General features: G+C 48.9%; 1 protein-coding gene across 14 annotated transcripts in view; it reads left to right on the top strand.

Annotated features, from left to right (window-relative positions):
- The window catches only part of FRMD4A (FERM domain containing 4A), a 474,860-nt gene that overhangs the window by 408,683 nt on the left and 52,659 nt on the right, over positions 1 to 13,518 (top strand). For 11 of the 14 annotated variants that reach the window (XR_014242614.1, XR_014242615.1, XM_082385295.1 and 8 more), the window contains 2 exons: positions 2,982 to 3,058; positions 8,183 to 8,321. Coding sequence is in view for 12 of the 14 variants with exons in the window: in XM_082385295.1 (XP_082241421.1) it covers positions 2,982 to 3,058; positions 8,183 to 8,321 (216 nt within the window). In the remaining 2 variants the exon portion in view is untranslated. Of the gene's footprint in view, positions 1 to 2,267; positions 2,812 to 2,839; positions 2,904 to 2,981; positions 3,059 to 8,182; positions 8,322 to 13,518 lie in introns of those variants that run through there. The other 3 variants (XM_082385292.1, XM_082385288.1, XM_082385290.1) reach the window with 3 other exon arrangements.

The following is a 13,518-nucleotide window of genomic DNA, read 5'->3' as shown; positions in this document are numbered from 1 at the left end:
TTCCTGTCCTGGAAAACTGCCCTCCTTCCCTCCCTCCCTTCCCAATATTTCATTTGGGGAAAAAAAAAAAAAAAAATCCCTGCCTAGAGCAAACATGAGGCAAAGCCACTGCTCTACCCGCTGTTGGAAATGTCTAGAGACAGTACATCCATCCTCCTGGGGAGACGCCAGGAGCCAGGCCGTCAGGGTTCAGTGCCGAGAGAGCAGGAATCTGGGCAGGGGCAGCAGGTGGGAGGGCCACAACAGAGCCCAGGTGGTTTTGTTTCGGTCCTTGGCAGACATGAGGCTCTCCACACCAGCAGCATGGGGGAGCACTTCCGGGGAAGGCCCGGCGTGGATTCTGTTTTGCAAAAAGTCGGGGAGGGAGGAGTTGCCAGGGAACCCCCCGCTCCCTGAGTGTTGGGCTTTGGGGTTTTTCACCAGGTGGGAGGGGGCTTCCGACCCAAGGCCCAAGAGAGGTGCTCGCAAGCACACCCACAAAGAGAAAGCTTGTGGAGGTGTGCCCATCAGATGCACCTTCCCCCAAGTGCTGCCCAGCCCAGGACAGCGCCCGTGGCATTAGCACCGGTCAGGACCAGTGACATAATCTGCAGGCCCGGGACAGAATGAAAATGCAGGGCCCGTTGATCAGTCTTATTGAGAATTTCAAGATGGAGACAGCAGAACGTTAAAACCAAGCACGGGGCCCTCAGGTCACACACCTGTGAAGCGGGTCCTGGGCAGGTGGGTTCAGCACAGGGGCTGCGGGTCCCCCTCAGGGACGAGCCATCTACCACTCACCCCTCTCTTCAGAGGAAAGGTGGGGGCAGGGCACTAAATCCGTACACTTCCTTGAAGATTTCCAGGATGCAGATCATGAACCTTTATTGTCTTAAACCCTGACAACAGGGCTTGAGTTTAAAAAAAAAAAAAAAAACTTAAGAATTATTTCGGTTGTTCTGGAGTTAATCTCCTTTATTCGCTAGGATTTGGGAGAAGTAAGAACAACTAGGAATTGCACTGAGATCCGAGTTCATTGAGCATTTACTTTGTACCGGTACCGTGCCGAGGATCTGTTGCCTCTACCTTAGAGGAGCGTTATTGCCATTTTACAGACGGGAAAACTGAGGCTGAAGGAAATGCAGTCACTTGCCTAAGGTCACACAGTTTGGATATAGGGGAGTCAGGATTCAAACGGATGCAGTCGGAGTCCAGAGCATGTGTCTGGCCATGTTGTTCTGTGTACTACCTCCAGGTTATAAGGTTAAGGAGCTGTAAGTTCCGGTGCTTTTGTGTCTGTAGCTAAGTTCAGGTGGACTATCTGTATATATCTAACAATGGGGGGGTCAGAGAGGAAATTTTCACATTTCACTGAGGGATTTAGCAGAGCATCAGATAAGAGCATAAGACTCAGACCTGGGACTCAAGTAATCGACTACACAGGTGGCATTTCACCTGTGATCTGACACAAGGCTATCTGAGCTCATGTAGGACTTGCTTTCCTTGGAACTGACCTGAAAGGAGAAAAAGAAGTACCGTTTTCCTTGGACTTCAGAGCAAAATGTACTCTGAGCTGGGAACAAAAGAGGTAGCTCTGGAATCAGAAAAAAAAAAGACATGTCCTCCTCCCTATTAGTCAGACAAAATAATTGTAAAATTCTGCAGAACAGGTTGTGAGAAGCATGCAGCCATTCTAGAAACAGTTTTTATTCCAGCCCAGTTTGACAAAGGGGCGAAGTCCTCTGGCCAAGCCGGGAGGAGCCGTGTCCTGGGTAGAGCAGGGCCGGGTGGCTGGGACACAGAAATTGTCATCTTTAAGGAGAAAATGTGAGCAGATCAGAGAGGGTCAGGGGCCCCCGTTGAGAGGATGCTGGGTCTAGGATGAGACCCTAAAAAGCATTTGCCTTAACTGAGTGGGTGAAGAAAGGGAGGGTCAGGGGAGGAATCGGCCACTCCCAGGATGAAACTCTGTTTGACCCTTCTTTAGGCTCAATAAACTCAGATTCTCAGTCTATACAAGGGGCTACAGTATGCATCAAATATAACTATGAATGTTACGGGCATAACTTGAACCTCTTTTGACATTTCTCAGAGAGTTTAAGTAACTTTCTTTTTCATCCAATGAAAGAACCCCCTTCCCGAGTAATGCTGCAGCCTTGATTACCCCCAAACGTCTTAGTTAACAGGCGCACTCGTCCCAGGAGGAATGTCCACCAGGGCCAGAGGGGCCCATCAGGCAGTGCCAGGGACTCTGTTTAGCTCCCACTGTTCAGAACTGCCTTAATTTCGCTCTCTGCCTCCCTGAGCGCAGCAAGCTCCTGGCTGCAGAGTCCTGCCAGCCCCAGGACTCCTGATCTTCTTTGTGCTGCAGAAAGAAGCCGGGCTTGACAGGCTCATATTGTTATCTTGAGTTGCCTGCCCCCAAATAGAGTCCTAGCAGCACCCCCCCGCCCTTGTCGGGGAAGCTTCCCCAGGCGCCCCAGATCACCAGGGCGAGCTGGGCTCTTACACATTCATGGGCAGGAAGTAGAGTCCCGAGGGGAGGCTGGGAATGTGACCGCCTTCCCAGTTCGGCCCTGGAGGGAGGAAGCTCGGTTCCGCATGCAGGCAGATGGCTAACTGGTCCCTCCCCCCGCCAGCCCGCCCTCCTCTCCCCCCACCTCCCCCTCTCCTTGGAGGGAAAAGTCTGCAGAGCTGGGAACTGTCTTGGAGAATTCAACAAAGGCCAAGCAGAGCCGGGGAACCACTTGAAAAGAACTTGTTTTGTTCCCGTTGAGAAGCCTGCAGGAAAATCCACAGCCACATTGCTGGGGTTTTGAACTGAAGAGCAGGGTGCGTGTGTGTGCATGTGTGTGTGTGTCAAGCAAGAGGCACAGGAGGTGCAAACAACTACTGTTTCAGCTTTGATAAGGAAACTGCCAGCTGTAAGTTCAGCCGCAGAGGGAGGACTACAGCCGTGAACCGCCCACTCTTGAACTTCAACTGCATTGTTTTCTGTCCAGATATTCCAATGGAGGCAGTTGGAAAACCTGTATTTCAGAGAGAAGAAGTTTTCTGTGGAAGTTCATGACCCACGCAGGTAAGCTAGACAAGTCCTTTTCTTCTGGGAGCGTGTGGCCTCGCCGGCATATTACTTATATTACTGTTTCTGTGCTGTCACTGTTCATGTTAATTTGGGGGGGGGAAGAGGATGGTTGATCGGGAGAATAGAGTTCAAATAAGACAGCAGAGCTTTGTTTTTGTTCTATGTGTTGAGAAATACAGTGGGTTTGTGTGTGTGTGTGTGTGCACGCGCGTGCGTGTGTGAAATTAGCAGTTCCACGGTCATCTCATCTGGCTACACGTATTACTTGCTCATACGCGTGGAGTTGTCTTTACAAGCCGGGGCATTTTAGGAAAGATTTGTAGCACTTCGGAACAATCACCAAATTAAAGGGAGCAGTGGTCTGAGTCCTTCTAGGAAGTTTCTGCCAGAGGAGAGTCTGAAGGATGGCTTGTCAGAGCTCCTGAGAACGTGTCAGGTTGAAGAGTCAGCAGCAGAACGAACCTACGGCGGAAAGAGTTGGGCTAAATTGTTTCATTCCGTGAGCTGTGATTTTAGGGTGTTCGCCATGGTGTGTAGATGTGAAAGAAATACAAGTCTTTTTCTCTCCACCTCACATTGTATCCCAGGGGGCACTAGGGTCAAAGTCAATGCTCTCCAAGTCCAATGCCAAACAATAGGGTCCCATTTTGGAATGCAGCAAGCCCGGCGTGGAAGGTTCTCGGGGCAGCATGTACCGTGGCTTTTCCTCTCTTTGTCTGCTAGTCCTAGAGTTATAGGCAGCCCAGAAGCGGCAGCAAAATTCCCTAAAAACAGACCTAACGCTCAAGGATAAATCGCTTTCGATAGGTCCAAAAACAGACTTAGAACAAGAAGGTAGCCCTGGGAAGACAGTGGAAAGATGAGGCCCTGTGGAGGAGAAGGTGTGGCTGTTAGGTGCTGTCCGTACCCCAGCAGCCCTGGTTCGGGAAAGAGGGGCTGTTGGCATCAGTCCCTCACACACATGGCTTCTGGGCACTCAAGCCGAGGTGCCTCCCAGAAAGTTCTCAGCATGAGAATAAGATTTTGCCCCATCAGAGGATGAGGCTTGTGGGGTGATGTCCGTTCCTGCAGCCAGTGATAACCCAGGAGGACTGCTGTGCCGCTTGCCTGGCCGCGTAATCTGCGTGAAACAGAACCACCCCCCCGACACCCCACGGTTACTATGCAACAGGCAAGCGGAGAACATCTTAGAGATTCGTGTCTCGTTGTCAGGTGATGATAGAGAGCGTTGGCAGTATAACAGCCTGTGCAGCGTTTTTCAGGGTCCTGTGATGAAGGGTCTCAGGATCCAGAGACCCTGTCTCTGCAGAGCAGGAACGCATTGATTCAGGCCAGGCAGGGGGGCGAGGGATGCTGAAAGTAATGTCTCAGAATGAATGTTGCCACAGTGGGTCAGATGCAGAAAGCGGATGATTGACAAAATAAAGACTGGAGATTGGATGGTCTAAGAGGCTGAGCGTAGGACTAGCCAGACTCTCCAGGCCTGTGCTCTGCTGGGAATTCTGCTAATGCGGAGGCACCTTGGACGCATCCTGGAGTGAGTGGGCGGCGGTGTGTGTGTGTGTGTGTGTGTGTGTGTGTGTGTGTGTGTGTGTGTGTGTGTACTCGTCGTGTTCTTTCTGTGTCTGGGTCTATTGTCCTATTCGTGATGTAATACTAAATTCCCTTCCCTTTCCCAAGACCCAGGGATATTGGAAACAGTCCAAACCTCATGTTACTATCATGTGGGCTTTTAGCCTATTAAATGAAAGTGATCAATCTCACATTTGTTGAGTAGCTCCTATGTCCAGGCACAGTTACGTGTCCTGGGGTATAGAAGGAAGCCCTGAAAGAACTTCTAGCACAGTTGGAGAGACAGAAGAAGGAACTTGATGTTTATTAAGTGTTTACTATGCACAGTCACTGTTCTAAACACTTGGATAGTTATCTCATTGGGTCCTCGCTATAACCCCAGAAAGTAGGTACTAGTATTCCTGTTCTACTTGGGAAACAGGCACAGAAGAAGCAGAGTAACCGGCTCCAGGTTACAAAAAGCTAGTTAAGGGGTAAAGGCAGGATATGAACCCAGGGAGTCTGGCTCCAAAGCTCATGTGACTTACCGCCATGCTATACACAGACAGCGGGTACCAAGTGCCAGATGGCACAGCCTATGAATGCTGAAGGTGGCCGGGCTGGTCTGGGGAGGCTTCTTGCGAAGGAGAAATCTTAGCTAAGGATGTAAAACTCAAGGTGGGCCCTCAGGGGGATAAAGATGTCGGGCAGGTGGGCCTAAGAGAGACGTGTAGGAGCCAGAGGCAGGCTGAGCACAGAACGTGAGCACGTCCCCTCAAGGAAAGTAGTCCTCTGTCAGCCTAGAGACACGCAGGGAGAGGCGAGGGGAGACGAGGAGAGGCCAGGGACGTGGCTTCCTTGATGGCAGCGGTGGAAACCCAGGTTGACAATGCCTTTAAAGGCACCTTTTCCAAATGCTCAGCAGGGCAGGCAAAGGGGATTGTTCCAGGTTAGCTACTTAGTTTAGTGGCCAAGCCAAAGCTCCAACCCCGTCTTCTGGGGGGTTAGAGCCCCACCTGGCGCTGCAGTAAGCATTCCTCTACGGCCACCTGGCTCTGCTCCAGTTAAACCTGTCATCCTGCTGCTGTTGCCTTGTTTATTTGAACACAGAAGAGCCATCTAATCAACTGTACTGTGTCGGGATGGTTCAGGGGTCATCCCCTCCCCCAAACCAGGAAGGAAGCCAGGACCAAAGTTATAGGATGGCAAGTGTGGTGCAGAATCGTGTCCTGAAGATGGATGTCCTGGGACACTGCAAGGGCAGGGCATGTCTCGGCTGTCCCAGAAGATGCTTCCGGATCTGCTCTCCTGGACCGCTGTCCTAATCGATACCCAGCGTTGTTTCTGCGGTTCTCTGGGCTTGGCAAATATTCCGTTTCTAAGGTTTTGGCAAAGCAGAAGAGTCGGTGGGGTGGGGAGAGCCTGAAGCAAACAGTGTAGAGAAGAGATAAATTCATAATCAAGCAGGAGAAACACTTTGAGAGCATCTGATTTAGGTGCTCCTGGGAACTCCCAGACCAGTCAGCCTCTTCCCTCCCCTCCCCCGCCTTACCTGAAAAACACACCTAGCCTGGCACTGCTCTCACTACCGCCCCTGAAATACATTTCAAGTTACTTTTCCTTTCCAATTCACCTTTTCTGGGAGAAAAAAAAAAATGAATTTACTCCCAGGATCAGCCATTGCCACGGAAGCCAGAGTGAGTATTCAGATCAGTTTCTTTTTACGCGTGCAGAGACCATGGGGGTTTCCTCCTCACTCTCTTGCTGTCTCCTTTGCCATTATTTGTAATTGTGTGTTCCTTTGTGAGCTGGCATTTTCTCTTAACTTTAGTTATAACCAAAGGGAAGAATAACACCCTGCTTAGAATCAATAGCATTAACGAACCACCAGATTTGAATTCCTCCTTATAAAAGTTGGTCTGGAGAACACCTACTGTTAAATCTTGAGCTCCCAGGGGAAGGTGATCAGAGCAGCTTCTAATCTTCAAGGGAAAACTTGCCATGAAAATAATGTGATTATTCACAAGTCCTGACTACCCCAAGGTTCATCCAAATGAGATAGCTCAATCTTGAACACACTTTGTTCTTCTGATGTGCACGTAAGATACCCCAAACCTCACCCCACTGTCCCATCACATTACCCTACACACACACACACACACGTGTGCACACACATGCACGCACATGCACACACATGTATGGAAACACATTCTCAGATTTCACTTGCAAAATCATGTACCCATCCTATAAAGTATACTTCACTGAGAACATAATCATATAACTCTTTTTCCCCTTGATTCCATTAATGTGATGAATTATGTTGGGACCGTTCTTTCCCACCTTCAGTTTAAAGTCTGACTGCCTCTCTGCTCCGTGCATATGTCCTCCACATCTCCTACACAGACGTGTATGTGGACATGGGTAGTCGGTCGGCATTGGCCGGGCTCATTTTTTTCTGCCTTTCCTCTCCTGATTCTTTATACCCCACCTGCCCTCTGAATATATTTGAAACTGATAACCAACTTTCGAGGAAGATGGCGTGAGAGTCATGTAAGGAGCCCTGATTGCCTTAGATGCTGTGGCAATTAGAAGAGAATTTACTCATCCTTCACCGTAGGCAGCTTTGCCTGGTTAATAAAGGACATTGTCAAAGGCTTTTCCTGTCTCTGAAGTTTGTCTTGGCCCAGTGCCAGGAGCTGAAGACCAGAAAAGACCGTCCCGTGACCTAGAATGACCCGTCTGATTCCAGACAAGGCAGAGGCTTAGCCAAATTCTGAACCCTAAGGAGCCAGTAAATCAAAAGATTAGCATGATTCACGGTAGCCAAGATATGGAAACAACCTAAGTGTCCATTGATGGATGAACAGATAAAGAAATTGTGGTGTATATTCACAACGGAATATCATTCAACCTTAAAAAAAAAAAAAAAGAAGATCCTGCCATTTACAACAACATGGATGGACCTGGAGGGTATTTTGAAGTGAAATAGAGCAGACACAGAAAGACAAGAACTGCATGATCTTACTTATAGGTGGAATCTAAAAGAGTCACAGGGGCAGAGAGTAGAACAAGAGTTACCAGGGATGCGGAAGTAGGGGAAATGGAGAGAGATGCTGGTCCAAGGGTATACCAAGTGCTAGTTATGTAGGATGAATAAGCCTAGAGATTTAATGTACAGCCTGGTGACTGTAGTGAATAACACTGTATTCTATACTGGAAGTTGGCTAAGAGTGGATTTCAGGTGCTTTCATCACACACGCACACACGATGGTAACTGTGTGAGGAGAGGAAATGTTCTTTAGCTTGACTGCAGTGATCACTGTGTATATGTATCAGTACATCAAATCATCATGTTCTGTACCTTAAATAGAATCAACTCTTATTTAAAGAATAGAATGAAAAGATGGGCTCCACCAGCCAGTTCCGTGTGTGCGTGCACGCGTGCTAATCTGTTACCTTTATGCCGGAGCTTTTAGGACCCGGTGGGTTCTCGGTAGAAGCTGTTGACGGAGGCTCGTAGCCCCTCGTTGTACACGTGTTTGACCCTTCTGATTCTTGCTCTCCCAGGGCTTCAGTGACGAGGAGGACGTTTGGACACAGCGGCATCGCAGTTCACACGTGGTACGCGTGTCCGGCACTGATCAAGTCCATCTGGGCTATGGCCATCAGCCAGCACCAGTTCTATCTGGACAGAAAGCAGAGTAAGGTAAGTCCCTTTCCTGGGACTGGGAGGGCCTCTGACAAGACCAGACCTTCCCCTGAGCTGTGAGCAGACGCGGGCCCTTGTCTGGATCTTGTAGCTGGGGGGTTAGGAGTTGGATGGCTGGAGAGACCCTGCATCCCTTGCTCTGAGATGTGCACAGGTGAGACTGGCCTCTTCGGACCATAGGAGGCAGCTCCTGAGATCAGCTCTTGAAGAGAATACCATGTCCTCAGCGACTTGGTCAACCACGGTCGGAGCCACTCAGACCATTTGCTGCAGCCAAGTAGGGCCCTTTTGAGGAATTCCCCCCCGTGCTTTTGAACCTCAGGAGCCTCTCCTGGAAGTAAGCAGTCAAGTCCTTTTGGGTGTGTAAACAGTGGCATATTGTTTTCCTTTTGAGGGAAAAAAAAAAAAAAGGAACCATTCGCAACTAATAGGCACCACCTGACTGTTGAGGATAATTGCTGTGAAAACCCTCCAGGCTTTTCCAACTGCCAACTCCATTTCTTAAAAATGCAAAACCGGAAACATTATAATAATAATAATTTAAAAAAAGGCAACGAGTCTGTTTCCCTAAGGTAGACCTGGAGCCTCAGGCCGTAGTAAACAGTCATCCTCCAAGGGAGGTTTGACCCAGCCCCAGTTCAGACACACACATGGGCGCGGTGGGAAAATGACGTCTCCTTGGTTCACACACAGCTTATATCAACCCTCTACCCCCTCTTCCTCCAGGCTTGTCTGCCATGCTACCCTTGCCTTCCCCGCACAAGCCACTCCCATTCATTACCCCTCAGGTGAAGAGCCATATCAAGATGGGCTCTGCACCTTTCTCAGGATCCTGCTGGCTTGGGCCAGGTGGGGAGTGGAATACAGAGCTTCAGAGGGAGATCGACCTTGGCCCCTGGTCTAGTCAGTACCACCACCTGTGGGAGGTTTTATCCCATCCTGTGCGTCCTAGAGAGGGGAGGAAGTGGCAGGACCCTGGGCTTACTGGGCCCAAGATTTATTGGATTGGTGCCCTTTTGGATGCTTGTGGCTTCCTCTTTTGCCTTATTTTCCTTCTGAGTGGAGTTGCTCTTTCCCTGGCTTGGGGGGAGGATTGGAAGGGAGAGAGTTGGGGTTGAGTGGGAGGTAAGAGAAAGATAGTAAGAAAACAGGACAGGAAGAAAGCAAACAGTCCCTCAAGTCATAATTCAGTTTCAATCACAGCCTTTCCCATGTAGGAGTCACGTTCTCCTTTGTAACACATTTTCTCTTCTCCTAAGTCTTCTTCCTCCCCCCCCCCGTTTTGGTCATTTTCGTGGGGTGAATGGGCACAGGGCAGAATTTTTTTGTTGCCAGGAATAATGAGAGTATTCTACATCGCTCCTGGTGATGGTGGGCATTGGCACAGGAATTTGAGGCCCGATTAGATCCAAAGAAACGGGGCCAGAATCTTTTGACTCATGCTTTAGATGGAGACAGTGGTTGGGTGTCAGTGTTTTGCCCTCCAGTGGCAGGAGCTGGAGGTCAAAACCTGAGAACATTGATTCCATCCTCTGTATTGTTTGGCAGTGTGTCATGAGGGGTAGAGAGTCTGGCAACCCACCTGAACCCCACTGCCAATTCCTCTTGCGGGCAGACCCTACACACACTGATTTTGAATGGGGAAAAGAAAAAGCCTATCTCACCCTAAGGATGGTATATTAGCTGTTAGAACTCCTCCTCCCTGTGCTGGCTTTTTACATTAGAGGATCTATGGGATGAGGCAGGAGGTCCATCCTTAGGGCTCTGCAACCCTGCTCTCAAAGATGGTCTTACTCTGCAGCTGGAGAAGCCTTATTCAGCAGGCTTACAGGTCAACCCATTGATGTAACAAGTAGATCTCAAAAAGTAACTATCAAAGATCACTTATTAACAAGAAGTGTCTTTCAAGAGACCAAACCAAATGCTCACAGCAATAGGGAACTTTCAGCTTGGCCACCCCTGGGGGACTGAAGGAAATGCACCTACTCCCAGGAGCAGGAGAATTTTCCCCAGATAAGCTCTGAATGTTCATAGTGCTCCGGAGCCCATGTATTTCTTGTTGGAACTGGTTGCTCAGCCTGTGGTGACTGGTGAGGAACAAGTTCCCCCATAGGGAAGTCCAAGGACTCTGCCTTCCAGTTCTGTGACCCCGGGCAAGTCTTTCCTCGCTCCTGCTTGCTTTCCACAGTTAGAGAACAGCAAAGGAAATTCCTGACCAGAATCACTGATCAGTCCAGTGACACAGTGTTGGTGAAGTTGCTTTAGAAGATGTGTGCTATCTCTCACTATTATCGTTACTAATCCAACATACTGTTCCCTGGCCGACACCTGTGTGTAAAGTTTAAATTCTCTAAAAGTTCCCCCAAATTAAATCAGAGATGATAAAATTCACCTTAGGAATTGTGTTACAACACCTTTCATTTCTGGAATGTTCTTCAGACAACAGTGATGTGACCCATCTCCAGTGGGCAGGATGGTTCGGGGTGAGTGATGGCTGGCAGGCCGGGAATGAAGTGTTTTCAAATATTTCTGAACAGCCAGTGTTGGCTGGCATACTGGCCATCGCTTCACACTCTACTGTATCAGGCCATGCCAACCATTCCTTTCTCTGAAGTGCTTCAGCAAAGCCCAGGCCTCCCGAGGGATGCTCATGAACCCCAGAAACAAGTGCAATCTAGTGGTTGGAGCCAGCAGGGGTGGGTAGCTGAGAAGTCTAGTGTCCTTCCCCTGGCACTTGGTTATTTTCTTCTTTCAGGGTCCTAGTGTAAATCACTTAAGAAAATCTCTCTCTCCTTGTACCTCTCTCTCTCTCTCTCTCTCTCTCACACACACACACACACACACACACACACACACACACACACACACGCCCGCCCGCCCACCCACCCACCCTCCATCACCAAAGACAGGGCAGAAAGAGACCGTATTGGTTCCTTTCTGGCAGCTCATTCAGAATGAGAGGCTGTGCTGGCATCAGTCACATTTGGTAAATTATATCCGCTGACCCCAAAGATCAGAAATGTTGTCAGCTAGATCCTGCCAACATACGAACCCCAGAGCCAAGGAATGTCTTGTAGAGTTCGGAGGAAAATACTTGAAAGCTTAAATTGTTTAGTCACTGTTCCTCTGAATTCAGATTGAGGACTTGTTGAGTTGGCCCCCAGTCCAAACATCTTTCCTTCTTCTTAATCTTTATTTTTTTTTTTTCCTGATCCAGTCTGCTATTCTTCATTCCATCTAGATCAAAAGCCAAGTGAAAGCACGTCAGGAGCCAATTAAACCGTGCTTACAGAATACCCATAATAATACTTAGTACAGCAAGACCCTCCGAGCAAAACATCCAAAACTTTGGAGACTCTTTTGCTTGGGCACAAAGACTTGACTTTATAAGGAGAGAATCTCCCCATCAATTCATCTCCTCTTAGTGGTCTCTCTCCACCTGGTCTATTCAGTCATTGTGATATTTCCATTCTAGAGAGAAGCCAGTAATTTCCTAAAACTTCTAAGACTCTAGTCTCCCTTGGGAAGCGTATCTGTTGTCCCTTTTCTGTATTTTGTTTCCTGCCTCCGAGATTGGTGTGGCAGGGCTGGAGGTGGGGTGGGGACAGGTCTTCCTTGAGATTAATGAGATCCCCCAAAATCTCCAGTTGAGTCATTCATTGAACCTCACTTAGCAAATTCCTGCCAGGCCCTGATTTATACCCTATTCCTATTCCAGTGTCACTGGCCTTGATGTCTAGCATCTAATTTCGTCCTGATATCACACCTCCGTGGTGTGGGTTTTAACAGCTCCATTTTACAAACAGGGATCTCAGTATCAGAGAGGTTGAAAATCAAGGTCAAACTGTGATTCACTGGGAAGAGCCAAGATTTCAGTCCAGATCTTTCTTACTTCAGAGCCCAGGTCCTTCAGCAGGCTGAAGTGGTCTGTGTCTTCATGAGTTATTCTTGCATAAGTGCAAGCGTGGGCTTCTCTTGGTAAAGCCTGGGCCTTGGTAAAAGAATAGTGCTGAAAGAAAGGAAGTGACGATTGTGCTTTCTGTGCTTTGCTCAGAGGATAAAACTCAGCCAGGTGGATGCAACTGATATACTGTGTCAAAATGAAGCAGAGGCGCCCCTGCTTTCTGCTACAAGCCAGAAAACCCTGCGAGGGGCTGGCAGCTGGGATTATATCATGAGCAAGGAAGCCCTCACCCCAGGAAGGCAGCCTGGTTCTGAAGGCAGGGACAAAAGTTGAGGTCAGAGAGGAGACATCAGTCAAGGAAGGACCAGTGAGATAGAAGAGGGTAAGGAGGAAAATGGGTCAGACCCGGTGAACAAAACAAGCAGAAAGTCTCAGCATTTCCTCTGCCCCTCAGACTCTCATCTCATTCACGTGAGGAAAGTACTTGGCGGTCAGAAGTCATTGTCTTTCACCAATTTTGGCATCAACACGGAGGCCAGAGGAAGGGCTTGCAAGGCCTCAGGGTTCAGACAGACCCTGCTGGACCACTGTGGGCACCTGGGCTCAGGATGCGAATAAGAGGGAGTGGGCACTGGTCTGCCCATCCTCCGTGGCTTCTCCTGTGTGGCGGACAGACCTAGTCTCACACCAGTGAACACACATCAAAACCTCAGTTGGGACCCTCAGCTGGCTCCATCCACGCATCCCTGCCTAATCACCAGTGGCCACAGAAAGATTAGCACATGTACAGGTTACACTAGGATTTATAGTTGTTTTCCAAAAGTCCGCAGTGCAGCGAAAGCCACTTCCTGAAGCATTGTCACAAATTGATTTCTTGAAGAAGGAAAAAAAAAAACAAACGTCCAACACACACAGGGCACACGCAAACCCACCTCTACCTCCCAAGGTGGGAACTAGAGCAGAAAGCTTCACTGCAAACAGTTGACTTTAGGAACGTAATCGTGAATGCAGAGTCCTTTTCAAATTGCTCTAACTTGCTGTTACTGTTCGACAAAGTGGGCCAGTTAATTTGTAGAATAAATGGAGTGGACTTTTAAGCATAATCTGAAGACTTTGGCTCATATGTTTAGGTACCAAAATAGAAGCAAAGCACCGTGTCAGGTGCCCCCTTGGTGGGAACCGAGCATCCAGATGAGCATTTGTTCCAGAAGCCCTTACATACCACGCTTACACACCACGCTTACACACCACGCGTGCAGGCTGACAGTGTGGTCACTTCCCAACCCTCTA

Source organism: Balaenoptera borealis (genome assembly GCF_965194805.1).
Source record: "Balaenoptera borealis genome assembly, chromosome: 3".
Classification (NCBI taxonomy): domain Eukaryota; kingdom Metazoa; phylum Chordata; class Mammalia; order Artiodactyla; family Balaenopteridae; genus Balaenoptera; species Balaenoptera borealis.
The sequence above is the reverse complement of the archived record's forward strand: the minus strand, read 5'-3'. Positions and strand labels throughout refer to the sequence as shown.